The following is a 16052-nucleotide window of genomic DNA, read 5'->3' as shown; positions in this document are numbered from 1 at the left end:
ACTTGTGGAATGGTGGATTCCTTTCCGTATCAAGTCTTTCCCAAAAAAATTAGATTAGATGCGCTTCAGCAGGCAGAGCGCAAACATATTAAAAGGCCTCCACTTTACAAACTCTTCAACAGTGAGAGGAGAAAGAAGACATTACCGCTGTTAGCCAGAAGGACGGTTCTGTGCTCTGGGCTGGTGTTGTCGTAGGAAATGTGGATTTTGAAGGTCTGTGGTTTGAGAGAAGCTGGAGGAGAAAATGCAGTGAAGATAAAGGAATCTGTCGCCGCCCATCCCACCGGTTCAGTGTGTTCATACAGAACCACGTTCGCCTTGATCTGGGAAACAGGATATATTACACAATCAGAATTCGGCTATTAATCACTAATAATCACACCTTTTCTTATTGTTATTTAAATCCATTTTACATTGCTTGCACAAATAAAGTAGAGGAAATTAATTCTAGCTTCATATTCCACATCCAGCCACTTGGAACGGAAACATGCCAGCATATATGTGAGAGCGAGAGATTTAATCAACATAGCCTTCATTTATTTTTCTTTATTTATTTTAAAACCTACCATCTAAATGATGGTCATTTGTAAGTGATATTTTTACCTGAAAAACGTTTTCTGCAAATTTTTTTGAAATGCAAGGAAAAATTGTTGCAAATGTTGGTAAAAAAAAAAAAACATAGCACATTTTTAGAGTTACAGAAAATCATTTTTATGGCTAAGTTTGTTAAAATTAACATGTAAATGTTATATATATATATATATATATATATATATATATATATATATATATATATATATATATATAGTTTTATTTCTGCCACTGTATGGTTATTTTCAGAGAAAACAAATACAGGAAAAATCTTGTAAAAGTATGAAGTAGATAAGTAGGTAAGGCATATTGTATACGTCCAAACTCAAGCATCTAAAACACACCATGCTCTGGGTGAATGTGGAAATTTGCTTCGTCTCAGTGGAATTGTCCTCCTGGATCCGGACCAGTCTGCCCAGTTTGGGTGGTGTGGTGACGGAGAAGACGATGGTGCGATTCCCGTGAATATCATCGTAGTCGTTAGTGACGATCAGAAGGTCTTCTACAGAAATCAAGTTGGAGGAACCTACAAAAAATCAAATCTGATAATATTCACCTCTGTACGCCAAAGAGCTAGCGCTTAGTACTGACGAGTTTTAGGAAAATTAAATATTTTAAGTGTACCTTATATTCCAAAAAATAGGGTAAATTACCTGGAAATACTCTGAGCTCGCGGTTCCTCTCCAGGGTGAGAACCAGAGCCCGGGCGGTGATGCTGAAGATCTGCCTTGGGGCAAAGTTTACTCCATCATTCACCTGAAAGTGGAATCCTCCAGACAGCGCACCTGTTGGGGAAAAAATGAGATATACTACATGGACAAAAGTATCGGGATACCTGCTGATACTGTTTAGAGAAGGAAGATTGCGTACTAGTTTTTAGAGCACTGGTAGACCAGACTGTTCTTTAACCCATTGAACCCTAGGCTGGTTTTTGTTTTCAGTTCCTCTTTCAGGTCTTATAACACAGTAATTATATCAGACAGTCACATGCCCTGATCTCTTTTACTCCAGAAGACATACGACTGCTCAAAAATATAATCATTTAAAATGTAAAAGGAAGCAGAATTGTTATATTTTCATTTAACCGATCATGTTTTATTCAAAATTTTATCCATTTTTTTTCTTATTTTTGAATGTATAGACTATAAATATATTCACACCAAAGATATATTTAAAAAAATGGTTAGACTAGAGTGTTTATGAGATGAAAGCATAAGAATATTGATGATTTGAGTTCATTACATGGTTATTAATTATTACTTTGATAAAATAAATGGAGAAACAGCATCAGGCGGAGTTATTTCTCTTGATAATCACACCTCTAGGATACATGTAGACACTAAAAACCTGACACTCAGAGCAGCCTATACCTTTCAGTATTTTAATCAGGACACACAAAAAATATATTCAAAAATGTAAACTTTTTAGTCTATATAAAAAAAATTTGAGCAAAATAACTACTCAGTAAAAATGTGCAAGTAAAATAAAAACTATATAAAGTAGTGCGCACACCATACCTAGCTTTAGTTTGAGTAAAGCAGGTAGTTTCACACTTTTTCTGTGGGACACTTTTGAGTCATTTACTGATATTATTTGGTTTGAAACATCATATAAATATGTTTGAAGCTCTAAAGGTGAATAATATTGGTTGGGGAAGGAGATCTCACTTTTTTAGATTTTCTCAATGGGTTTCTTGTATATTTAGCTTTACCGCACTGGGATCACATCACTATTTTTAGAAAGAGTAAGTTCAGCTCTTTCTAATCATATATGGATTATGTTTATGTGTGAAGGGATTCCTGAGTAATTAAGCTGAGAACACTAGGTGCGATTTTGGACAGAAAATCCGTCTGTAGGGTTTTAAGGTTTCTCACCGCTGTGTACGAACACCAGCCGGCTGTTTAGGATGTGAGCCTGGGTGAAGTTGAGGACAGGCCTGGAGGGGGCGCTCTTCAGGGCCAGGTGGCCGTTGGTTGGGGGGGTGATGATGAACTCCAGGCTCTCCGGGGAGGAGTCCAGGTCCTCAGCGCTCAGATCATCTGTAGAGATTTCAGTGATGGAGTCCACCCACACCTGCAAAAGTGGAATTTATAAACTCCTCATTTTTACTCATTAATGATTAATGTTTTAAATGTGCTTTGATTCATGTGATCTTAAAGTGAACTGCATTTTTATATAATGTGAATCTCGCAGTTGCTCTGTGCATAGTATCATAATATCAAGATAAAAGCACCAAAAGAAATGCCCTGAAACGACCTGGGATACGAATGTTTTTCAGTACCATCCAATGAAAGTTATGAGGACATTTTGCAGATAACAGATAACAATGAAAACAATAGGCAAACAATTGTACAATTTATATTAAAGATTAATACAATCAGTGATGTCAGAACAATCAGATTAAAGTTACTTATTTAAGTCACTGTGCATTACTCTCTCTCTCTCTCTCCACCTCATCTCCTCCACACACACACACACACACACACACCGCTCCCTTACCCATTCCCCCTCCGCTCTTCCCCAATCACACGCGTCTCGCTTTCTCCCCTGTCTCTCTCTCTCGCGCTCGGCGTGTCTTTAGTTTCCGCCCGTTTTCCTTTTTCGCCAGTTCTCGGGTTTCGCCGTTATCTCTTTATAAAGGCGTTTTTTTGCGGCCGCGTCCCAATTCACTAGCCAGGGCAGCGGTCTGCCACAAATTTGATTGGCAGAGGAGAGCATTTAAAGATTTTACACCACACGTGATTGGAAGTTCACTGTGGCGCAGAGCTCACATACCGTAAAGACAAGAAAAGTTCCGGTGCTTTAAATGAACACTGTCAGAATTAAATCTTTCTCAGTAGTTGGGTCCGGTATGGGTCCGTATTGGACAACGTCTGGGTCCGGACCCGGACCGCAGTCTGCAAATATGTGATCCCTGGTCTAGACCATATACACGGTTCTGTTTTATAAAACCACTCCTTGCTGCCCTGCAGAGAACAACAAGTTCAATGTTCAGTTTTACAGTGTTAAATATGTCAGGTCAAGAAAGACTTTCTTTATTTTATATATTTTTTATAAAAACAAGTATTTATGTTTAGTAAAATCAAGAAAGACCATATTTTATTTTTTATAAAAAAAAATATTTATGTGAAGTAAATTTTTTTATTTTTATAAAAAAAAAACTTATTTTTTTAGGAAATAGTTCAACTTAATAGAGATAAATTGTTGCTGTTAAAAATGCATTTTCCAATAAAGGGAGTATTGGCAAAACTGGTTATAATGTTTATGTTAAGGCGGCGGGAGGTGGTGTCTGCAGCTGCTGAAAGTAACTAATAAAGTAACTTGTAAAGTAACTTAGTTACTTTTAAAATCAAGTAATCCATAAAGTAACTAAGTTACTTTTTAAAGGAGTAATCAGTAATCAGTAATCGGATTACTTTTTCAAAGTAACTATACCATCACTGAATACAATTTAGGCTTTTTTATACATTTTGAAATGTAAATCTTTTTTTCTACTTTTTTCATGTGGTAACATTCAGATTTCATCTAAATATTAATTAAACTATAAGCAGGAAAAGCTAGGCTGAGTCAAAAATGCAATATTAATCACCCAAAAACAGAAAAAGGAAAATCCTTCCTCTTTTAGCTCACAAGTCTGAAATATTCAGCACTGTGACTCGGGCCAGACTTTTCATATATAACAACACATTACAAATGATTTTTTTTATTATTATTTTCTGTATGGTAGATTAATAATAAGACCATAAAGAAACATAGGATGGATAGATTGATAAGCAAATAGATAGGTAGATAGGTAGGTAAGTAGACAGACAGACAGATAGATAGATATATTTATTTATTATTTATTGTTTGCAAATATATTGCAAAATACATATTTTATATAGTATATTTTGTAGATATAATTTGCTATATAATCCGAACTACATTTTTTCAGTATGAACTGTATTTTAGAAAAAAAAGTAACATACTTAAAATGTATTTCACATGTATAAACAAACATATCTTATATACGTCATATACATATACAGGTCCTTCTCAAAAGATTAGCATATTGTGATAAAGTTCATTCTTTTCCATAATGAAATGATAAAAATTAACCTATGTCAGCTGCTGGTGTTGGTCCACTGTGTTTTATCAAGGGCAGGGTCAATGCAGCTAGCTATCAGGAGATTTTGGAGCACTTCATGCTTCCATCTGCTAAAAAGCTTTATGGAGATGAAGATTTCATTTTTCAGCAGGACCTGGCACCTGCTTACAGTGCCAAAACCACTGGTAAACGGTTTACTGACCATGGTATTACTGTGCTCAATTGGCCTGCCAACTCTCCTGACCTGAACCCCATAGAGAATCTGTGGGATATTGTGAAGAGAAAGTTCAGAGATGCAAGACCCAACACTCTGGATGAGCTGAAGGCCGCTATTGAAGCATCCTTCCTGGGCCTCTAGAACACCTCAGCAGTGCCACAGGCTGATTGCCTCCATGCCACGCCGCATTGAAGCAGTCATTTCTGCAAAAGGATTCCCGACCATGTATTAAGTGCATAACTGAACATAATTATTTGAAGGTTGAATTTTTTTTGTATTAAAAACACTTTTCTTTTATTGGCCGGATGAAATATGCAAATTTTTTGAGTTTTTTGACAAAATCATCAATATTAAACAATAAAAGGCTTGAACTACTTTAGGTGTGTGTAATGAATCTAAATATATATGAAAGTCTAATGTTTATCAGTACATTACAGAAAGTAATGAACTTTATCACAATATGCTATTTTTTTTAAAAGGACCTGTACATATATTTTACATATATTTTAGCCGTGTGCATTCTGTAATCCACAATCCGCAGAACTGTAATTCAGTTAAATTATTACATTAAAATATATTACTTATTAATTACTAGAGGGTACTCAAGTTACTTGAGTGCTGAGTAATGTATGTTTACTGTATTGAGGAAATGTGTAAAATATATAAACCCCCATAGTAGAAAGAGACAAAATGTCCCTATATATTTATAATAAAGAATTTAATATAATATTGTTCTTTGCCCATTTAATGCTACTATGCTACAGCCTCCTGGAGCAAAAAGGTTTAGGCACTCACTATTCACACTCACACTCACCATTCACCACTCAACATTCACACTCACTATTCACACACCCCACTCACACTCACTGTTCACACTCAGCATTCAAATTCACCTTTTACACTCAACATTCACAGTCACCATTCACAATCACTATTCATGCACACCACTCACTTACTATTTACAGACATACAACTTTCACACTTACCATTAACATCCACCACTCACACTCACCATTTACACTCACTATCAAACTCACCATTCACACTCACCTCTCACCATTCAAACTCACTATTAAACTCACCCTTTACACTCACTATTCACATTCACCAGTCACACTCACCTCTCACTCACCTTCACTTTTCACACTCAGCTAAACACCACAACGATGATGATGGAGTACACACAGCATGTAGTCATCACAACGCACACACTTTCACACAACCACTCACACACACACACACACACACACAGTCCTGCAGGGCCTCTTTACAAACAAACCCGCTGGATCTCACTCAGGGGGATAAAGTGTGGAATGTAAAGAATGCAGTGAGATAAATCCGGCCTACAACACCTCAGATCAGCTTCCTATTGTGCAGAAACCTAGTATCTCCACATTTAGACACCCAGTGCCTCTGGCAGTTAATAAATGCAATAAAATGAACCAATGGAAAAGCTGCAAAAATTACGCGGAATTAAATCTGTTTACATTACCTTTCATTGCAGGTTAAAGTTGCAAAGAAAAAAAACCTTTTTCTTTAACTTACTTTTATTCATATAATAAACTGTCTAAAGTGCAGAGTATTGTATACGGGTACCAGTAAAACACTAATATTAGAATAATTTTTAAAAAATCATACAAAAAGTAGTGACTGTACATCAGTGAGTTAGCATAATGCAGCAGTATACATATTACATGTAGGAAAGCACCGAATATTGTACCAAAAAAGCAACCAAAATTGTGAGAGGCTGAAAATGTCAAAAAAGGACTTTTGGTATTTAGCCAAACAAAAGAAAATTATTTATAATTTAAACGTAAAATTTTGTTGGCACAATCAAAAATTTACAAATACAAAATTGCATATGGATTATTAACTTTATTTAATGTTTTTATTTAAGTACCTAACACTAGGGTGTTCATGCTCGCCGAGCTTCTGATTGCTCACACCTAGACTGCCTTGTATAAATACCCCTGTTTTCTTGGTTCCTTTCTGGGTATTGGGTCTAGTTTGCTAGCTTTGAGTCTTCTGCTAAGCGTTTCTTTTGATTGTTTTTTCGTTTTCCGACTCATTTTTTAATATTTTTGGCTACTCTTTTGCCTTGCCCTTCCTAACGATTGTATATGGGTATCTGCGTTTGTCTGTCCATTTCTCACCAGATTTCACCTTTAAGTACCCATCACTATAGTCATGTTTTATTGCTCTTTGTTATTGTTTTATTATCTAAGAAATAAACTTTAAGCTGTAGCTTCTGAAGCAAATAAAACATTTCTATGTGCTATATGTGTCTTAGCTCACCCTCAGGATCCTGTTGGCCGTTATAACCGGAGGCTCGTCGTTAACGGGCATCACCGTCACGTGGATGATATGAGGAAGACTCTGCTTACGGAGATCCGTATCATTCGCCACCAGTGTGAAATTATCCACTGTGGTCTCGCTGCCGTCATGAACGTAGTATATAAACTCATGCTCCACCTGTACAACAAGTAAATATAACAAAACATTTAAACATATGGAGATTTAATGTCTGTTTGAACAGTATTGAGAAATTAACCCTTTGAGATCCTGCATCCATTACAATGGACATTGTGTATTTTCTTTATTTTTGAATTTTTTATTGTATATAACACTATTTGGAAGCTGTTGTCCATCAGAATAGACAATGAACCAGCCAATTAACAAGTTTATAAAGCAAAGAAACAAACAGTAGCTTAGTCCTGCTGTTTTCACTGAAAAAACAGTAGTACTAGAGCCAATAAAGAAAAGTATAAGCAATTTTTTACTAATTTATTGTGATTTAGTCGTGTTTAGTTGGCTTGTCACGTCTGGTGCTGTTAGCTCCTCTGTCCCTTCCAAACCCAGCTCTAACGGAGGTTCTCAGGTCAACAACTACATTACCCAGAATGCACCACCCGCTGACATCACGCACTCACCTGATCACGTGACACCTCACCTGCTTCCTCCAGGAAGTCCTGAATATTGATTACTGGCACTAATAAAGAGCACTCCACACAAACACCCACGCCGCGTATTGTAGGTTCTCCTCATTACAAAGCGTTCTATATCTCTTGTCTCAGTTTATCTTGTGTATGACCTTGTTTTGTTTTCTCGACGCAGATTATTGCCTTTGCCTCTGATATTGGATTGCTTGTGTATTACCTGGACTGTGTTTTCACTATTGCCTCTTGGATTACCTCTGACATTGGATATCTCGTGTATGAACTCTGGACTGTCTCTCGTTTATGGTATGGTTTTGTCTACATTGCTCTGGTTTCTGATGATTACCCATTTTCTGTATCAACCACGTCTTACATCTGTTTATTTTTATAATAAACGTATTATTTTATCAGTATCTGCACGTGTCTGCAATTCTGTGCTCACCATGACATGGCTTGTGAAATAAAAAGATCAATATGAAATATAGAGCTCTGGAAAAAATGACAAGACCACTTCAGTTTCTGAATTAGTTTCTCTGATTTTGCTATTTATAGGTTTATGTTTGAGTAAAATTAACATTTTTGTTTTATTCTATAAACTACAGACAACATTTCTCCCAAATTCCAAATAAAACTATTGTCATTTAAAGCATTTATTTGCAGAAAATGAGAAATAACTACATTAAAGGTTTAAAAGTTCAGAAATCAATATTTGGTGGAATAACCCTGGTTTTTATTCACAGTTTTGGCATCATGTTCTCCTCCACCAGTCTTACACACTGCTTTTGGATAACTTTATGCCGCCACTCCTGGTGCAAAAAGAATTCAAGCAGTTCAGTTTGGTTTGATGGCTTGTGATCATCCATCTTCCTCTTGATTATATTCCAGAGTTTTTTTTCCAGAGCTGTAAAATATTAAACACATGCTCCCAATGCAATGTAAATATAGATTTTGTAGTAGAATATTACTTTTCTACTTTTCTTTAACCTAAGCGTTATAGACAGAAAAAAGCATTTTTGCTCTTCCTTTTCTGAGGCGGTCCTAATGAGTGCCAGTTTCATCATTATAACATGTTTGATGGTCTTTACGGTGACTGCACTTCAGGATACTTTCAAAGTTTTTGAAATTTTTCTTTTCAGATTGACTAAACTTGACTAAAATTATTTTCTTTACTTATTTAAGTAGTTCTTGCGTCTCATAATCTGGATTGGAACATTACTCAAATAGAGCTATTCACTGTATACCTGTAACTCTACCTCTTCACTACTTTACTTTAACTGATGCTCTCAAACACTTTATTAAGAGACAAGAAATTCAAGAAATTAACTCTTGATGAGTTCAGCACAGCTGTTAACTGAAAGCCTGAATTCCAGGTGACTCTTCAACATAAAGCTGACTGAGAAAATCCAGCAGAGATGTCCAAAACTGATCATTGAAACAAGAGGAGCTACTTTAATTTCAGAATTTTTTTAAATAATGAAAAAACACTGAATTTTAGGTGTCCAAAATGTTGTATGGTTTTAACCCTCCTGTTATGTTCATTTGTCAGTAACAGCAATGGTGCTCCGGGGTTAATTTGACATTTTTGAATTTGGTGCATGTTAAATTATCCAAAACGGGTCTAAAACAAAAAAAAAAATCCTTACAATCGGTGTAAATATTAAATTACTAACTCCATTACTAATTATTCTATCAATATTTAGTGTAATTGTGTTCCTTATCTATAACAGGTAGTGCTTCAATTAGGATAATTCACTCGATCTTCATTTAAAAAGTCCATATTTTAACTTTTTTAAAATATATTTCACTACTTTATTACTTTTGAAAGACCAACATATAAAACATAATACTCTTACATTACATTAAAACATAACATTGCAATTCTGTATGTTTTAGTTTTTGTTTTTTGCAGGGGCTGGTTGCTGCAAATATGTGAGATGAACCATTTTCATATTATTATATGTTGATTACACTAATAAATTAAGGCAAGCCGAAGAAGTTTAATACTGAAAAAAATAATTCATAAAAAACTTTTCATATTTTTTAATTAAAAGGTAAAACATTTAGATTTATACACTAATCTCAGCTTTTAACCCCTCAAACCAGACAGACGGATTTTACCTCCAAGCAAAAGAAGTTTTGTAACGGAAAAAATACTTTAAACTATTTTTCCAAGATCTTTAAGCTTTACAACAGGTCAAATTGACCCAGAACAAATCAGGAGGGTTAAGCTAAGATTAAAATTTTGGGCTTTAAAAAAGAAAAGACAAAACCGAACATAAATCTGACCTGCATCCTGGTGAAAGACGGGATCGGGACTCCTGGGATTCTGGAATGCTCTATATGGCCGTGATGAGGACCTTCTATCACATGATACTGGAAATGAAGTCCTTTGAAGTGTCTGCTGGTGACCCTGATGACGTCCTGAGTTAAAGCCTTTGATGATCCCTCTTTCAAGGTCAGATTTGATACTTCTAATGGTATATGTGAAGGTATGATCTCCACGGAGACAATAAGGTCACTGACGGTCAGAATCCCGTTGGTGACGTCCAATGAGAACGAGTCGTTGGAGTGTCCTGGTTTGACCTGCACGTACTGGATGTGTCCTGTATTGATGTCGTCCTGTGAGAAGGATACGATGGGGTTCTCCAGGGTTCCTTGGTAGTGAGGTTCTCCTTCTGCGTAGCGTCGTAAGAAGCCGTGCGACGGAGACGTTTTCACAGAAAAGTAAATTTCAGCTGGTGAGCTGTCCTCGTGAACCACCTGCAGAAAAAACGTCAAAAGACAAAGATAAGTCAGTTACACTGACAGGACTATATGTGCAAAATTATTGGGACAACTTCAAAGGTATTAGAAGAGTGTATCCTGCTTTTTTTCTAGTAACTGTCTTTACTGCCCTGGTAAGAACACTGCCTTCACGAGTTTAGAGCATTGCTGTGAGGATCTGATTGTATTCAACAACTTGTTTCCCAATTGTATCGGATGGAGCGCCATCATTCCAGAGACGACAGCTGTAATATTGAGCTTAAAAGTTGATGTAAATATCAGTAGTTTGCATTGAATCTAAATTAAGTATCTAAACAGCTCTGGAAAAAATAAGAGACCACTTTAGTTTCTGAATCTGTTTCTCTGATTTTGCTATTTATATGTTTATGTTTGAGTAAAATGAACATTGTTGTTTTATTCTATAAACTACAGACAACATTTCTCCCAAATTCCAAATAAAAATATTGTCATTTAAGAGCATTTATTTGCAGAAAATGAAAAATGGCTGAAATAACAAAAACAGATGCAGAGCTTTCAGACCTCAAATAATGCAAAGAAAACAAGTTCATATTCATAAAGTTTTAAGAGTTCAGAAATCAATATTTGGTGGAATAACCCTGTTTTTTAATCACATTTTTTTTCATGCATCTTGGCATCTTGGCCACCAGTCTTACACACTGCTTTTGGATAACTTTATGCTGCTTTACTCCTGGTGCAAAAATTCAAGCAGTTCAGTTTGGTGGTTTGATGGCTTGTGATCATCCATCTTCCTCTTGATTATATTCCAGAGGTTTTCAATTTGTCAAAAACAAAGAAACTCTTTTAAGAGCTCTCTTATTTTTTTCCAGAGCTGTGCATGTTTTGACCAAAATATTTAATGGCATAGTGCATGAATAAAAATTTTAACAATGCTATTTTTATTTTAAACTTTTAGAAGTGGTAAAATTAGCTAAACGATAAAAAATCATAAATGATAAAAGTTCAGTATGTCAATAATTTTAAACACTTAGATCCATAAATTTGAATCTATTTATCATTATCTTATTATCATTATCATTGAATCTATTTATGATTCACCTTTGGACTAAATTTGTATACATATAAATAAAATATAATTGAAAACTTATGATTAGATTTTTTAAACCTGAAAATGTGCATATCCATTTTTTCAATCTAAAAATGTTAACTTTCTGAATTCTGAATTGTATTTTTTAGCTTACAAGTTAAAAACACATAAAGGCATTACTTAAAATTCATACTCATAAAATATGCTTTTAAAGATTTTAAGTTGATGTTAATAAAAGTATTTTTTTTTTCAAATGCACAAAAGTGCAGATGAAAATCTAATCTCTAATCGCTTTTCCAACAATAGAAAAGATGGCTTTATAGCCCTTTAGCCCGCGCTTAGAATTATGCATGGTGCCAATATATAGGTTCATGTTTTTTTGTTTGTTTGCTCTAAAGAGTCCTAATCTTTTGTCAGTACATCTCTATAGAGCATGATATAGACATGTAACATACTATATATATTGGCAATATAGCAATAGTAGCAAATAAATATAACCAAATTTAAGCCACATATCGTGACTTGCTAGCATTTAAAGACTCAATTAAAAATCTAATATAATACGAACCTCAAGTTCTTTTTTATGAATTTTCACTGGTTTTCCTTCCTCCACCAGTACAGAGTTGTTGTGAGCCACTTGAGGAGCTCGCTGGTGACTCTCGAGGTACACCTTCACTTCAACCGTCACGTCCAGTCGCAGCCCATTCGCTGTAGCGGTGAAGCTAAAGGAGTCCATCATGTTCACGCTGTTGTCGTGATGATACGCCACACAGCCAGTCTTCACATCGTACAGGGTAAACGCATCGCCCTCCATGCCAACGCAAAGCAGAGTGCCGTAACTTGGGGGGTGAAATATCTCAAAAAGAACATCTTCGTCGCTTCTGATGTCAGTGTTGGTGGTGACGCTGAAGTTGGCAGGCCTTAAAATAACCTCCTTACCTTTCTGGACCAGTAGGCCAGTGTTGTTGACTACCCTCAAATAAGGGTCCTGGGCACTGACCTCCAGCAGTGTTGAGGTATAGTGCTTTCCATCTGATATGAAGAGGACGAAGCGACCGAAGCTGACGCCTCTGTGGACAAAGAGCACTCGTTTTTCTGCAAGATCCCTCTGACGAAACTGGTAAAGCTTGTGGGAAGTGTCGTTGACCAGGACTAGCTCACCCATCGGGATTCCTCGCCTGGTGTAAAGCAGTTGCCCATCATCGAAGTCTACGTCAGGGTCGTGGTAACAGAGGTCCTCCAAGGTTAGCAACTTCTGGCTGTCTCTGGCAACATGAAAGACTTTATCCACAACTCTGACAGGTTTCTCATCATTGATCATCTGAATGGAGATGTTGAAAGTGTCCTCTGTCGCTGGAGCTTTGTCTTTAACAGGGGACATGGAAGCACGGAACGTGAAGGCATCGTGAGTAGATTCACTATCGTCGTGAACGTACGAGATACAGTCCTCCAGGATGTCCCTATTGGTGAACGCCACTACGTTATCTCCATTGGTCGTGGAATTGCAATGGTTTATTCTCATTAGTTTCCCATTTTTAGGACTACTTGTGATTGTATAGTACACCTCTCTAGAACTGAGAGTCTCAGAAAAAAGGACATCCTTGGTTATGACCTTACTTTGCCCTTCCACGACTGAAAGTCCAAGATTCCTTAAGATTATGCTGTTAACATCCGCTTTAATACTTATCCTGAAGTCATGCTTTCCAGAGTGGGAGTATTCCGAGAACACCACAAAGCTGAACATGTCCCTCATGTCTTCATGTGCTCTCTCAAAAAGCTTATATCGTACTTTGTGATCGGTGATGTTCCTCTGGCTAAAACTGGAATTGACTTGTAGGATCTCGTCGCCGTCGAACAGCAAATTGCCTTTTTTTGGTAAGGTTAGTAAGCGGACTTGAATGTCTTCCTCAGGCAACTTCACTCCTTTGGAGACGATTCGGAATTCCTGAGGAGTCAGTAGGACTTCATGATCGCTGTCCACCTCCAGTTTACTCCTCGTGACTTTGTAATGAATCCACCGTACCTTAATCACAAAGACAACCTCGTCTGTCGACAGAGAGCCAATAGTGACTTTGCACTTGAAGCTGTCAGTCACGTTACTCAACTGGATTCCACGATAGGTGCTGAGGTAGCGGAGTCGTTCTTTTTCTAGAAGCTTCTGCGTGAAGGTATTGGTCTGCTTCCATTCACCACCAGAATGAAGCCGTTGCACCTCACCATAAATCGGAGGCTCTACGACATCATAGCGGATATCCATTGCTTGCGTAGCCACGTTGACTTCGACAGCTAGATGCTTGTTACCAATGTGTGTAGCTCCACCTTGGATGACCTCCCCTCCTGTGTTGTTCACAATTTTGTGCCCCAGGGTGACCGCCATGATCCTTATCACCACCGCATTGCTTATTTTTTCCCCATCGCTTGCCCTGAGAGCCATCCTAGAGTTGCTGACGCCTGTATGGACATAACTGACCTTTCCCTGTTCCAGATCTGCATAGGAAAAAGAGGTCACAGCTTGCCCAGGGTTATCCTCAAGCTCCAGAAAGCCAGCATCTGCAGTAAGGTTGCCTAAAAGAGTGAAAACTAGTTCTGTGGAGTTGTTGTCAGGATCAGTAGCCCTGAGGAAGTCTGTGGTCAGACGACGCTTGGAGTTCTCCAGAAGAACAAAGAGGCTGCCTTCAGGGAGGCTCAGTTCTGGGGCATCATTGCTTGGCTCGACCGTAATGTTGAATCTGTGCAATCGATTCCCCTTTAAAAAACCAGGCACCTCTTTCTTGCTGCTGGTGAAGACAGAAAACATGAAGAAGTCCAGGGGGTCCTCAGAGCCTCCGTGGACATACATGACTCTACCATGCCAAAGGTCCAGCATACTGAAGGTATTGTCCCCTTGATCAGAGTCAACATCAAGCCTCAACTGTCCATGGACTGGCTGCTCCTCAATGCGGAACATGATCTGCGATTGGCGGATTCCAAGCTTGCGGAACTCTAGGTTCACCTTGATGTGCTTTGACTCGAGTGGTGCTCGTCCACCTTCCAAGACCTGCAAGTCTTCGAGCAACAAGAAAGTCTGAGACTTCTTTTTGTCAGATTCAGGCTGATGTTCTGTGGCTGAAGTGTCTGGTGCAAGTGTTTCCGGACTTACAGTGGTCAATGGTTCAATGTTCTTTAATGGTTCACAACCGACAGATATGTCTTTGGTGACCACAGCACTGGGCAGACCCATGTTTTGGTCATTGACTTTGATGTTCCTTAGACATCCTTTAAAGGAACCTCCTCCTATGTGCTTCCCTACAACAGAAAGCAAGCCATTCCTTCGAACTTCTGAACGAGTGCTTACGTCCACTCCTCCCAAGAAGAGGGGTCCGCTTAGCTGGAGGGGCCGAGACTTTGCCCCCAAGCTGGAGTTGAGAGTCTCCTCCCCTACAGTTAAGTGGAGGGCCTTGGGTGCTAGATAAAGCCGTACCGAGTGCCAGTTTCCATCATTCACTGCAGCTGTGCTGCGCAAGGCTGTTTTACTTCCACCGATCCTGACAACAGCGACAAGGTGCCTGTCTCGCATCTCAAGGGCTATGTAGTCCCCTTGCCCAGCAGAGCTGTACAAAACCAGCCCTTCTTCAGCTGAGGTGTAAAGCTCGCAATCAAACACCCCTTCCTGTGGAACCTCCCACACAGGCAGAGACATGTAGGCCTTGGAACTGAAGAAACTGATGGAGTCGTTCACAGTCGCAGAGAACTGTGGGCTGCAGCCCAGCGATACTTCATGGACCATTTTATAGCCAGAGTAAGGCCTCAGGGATGAGAGAAGGTTGTGCTCGTTAAAGAAAACCTCATCCATGCAGCCTCGGAAGCCTACAGGGCACATTTCTTTAAAGAGGTAGAGCTTGTCTAAGCTCCCGAGCCCGCCTACGTAGAGACCTTCCTGGATACTGAGCTCCAAGTCAGGTCCAGGAATCTGCAGAGTGCCATGGCAGGTTTTGTCCACAGCCAGAGTGACGTGGTGCTCATCGTGCTGAAGTTCTATAGTGTGCCAGAGCAGGTCGTTCAAAGGAGTCGCTTTTTCTGAGCGGAGGGTGTGCTCCCCTGATCCGAGTTCAAGCCGTACCTGTGAGAAACACAAAATAACACGATTTAATGATCCTGGGAACACATCTTCGTTGTTGATATTTGTAAACTAGAAATATATTAATATATGAATACAATAAAACATACTTGAAACTAACCATCAGCAAAAGGCATTCTTGAAACCATTTTTTAATTATTCTTATTAATTGCAATGTTACAAAGCCTTAATCACACAAAAGCTGTGTTTTCTTTTGGTTTTTACTGATTTGCAAATGTGAGTTTCTTATGTTTTACTAACATTCAGTTTAGCATTATTTATCCAGGTTTAGCTTT

At 38.0% G+C, this 16052-nt stretch overlaps 1 protein-coding gene across 1 annotated transcript in view; it reads right to left on the bottom strand.

Annotated features, from left to right (window-relative positions):
- The window catches only part of LOC103040857 (chondroitin sulfate proteoglycan 4-like), a 29619-nt gene that overhangs the window by 3236 nt on the left and 10331 nt on the right, over positions 1-16052 (bottom strand). Inside the window, exons 3-9 of the mRNA XM_022680966.2 lie at positions 12229-15759; positions 10118-10591; positions 7191-7367; positions 2466-2664; positions 1245-1376; positions 936-1117; positions 146-323 (exon numbers count right to left, since the gene is read on the bottom strand). Coding sequence (XP_022536687.2) covers positions 146-323; positions 936-1117; positions 1245-1376; positions 2466-2664; positions 7191-7367; positions 10118-10591; positions 12229-15759 — 4873 coding nt within the window. The remainder of the gene's footprint in view (positions 1-145; positions 324-935; positions 1118-1244; positions 1377-2465; positions 2665-7190; positions 7368-10117; positions 10592-12228; positions 15760-16052) is intronic.

Source organism: Astyanax mexicanus, chromosome 20, assembly GCF_023375975.1.
Source record: "Astyanax mexicanus isolate ESR-SI-001 chromosome 20, AstMex3_surface, whole genome shotgun sequence".
NCBI classification, from domain to species: Eukaryota; Metazoa; Chordata; class Actinopteri; order Characiformes; family Acestrorhamphidae; genus Astyanax; species Astyanax mexicanus.
Note: the sequence above shows the minus strand (reverse complement) of the source record. Positions and strands in the feature narration are given on the sequence as shown.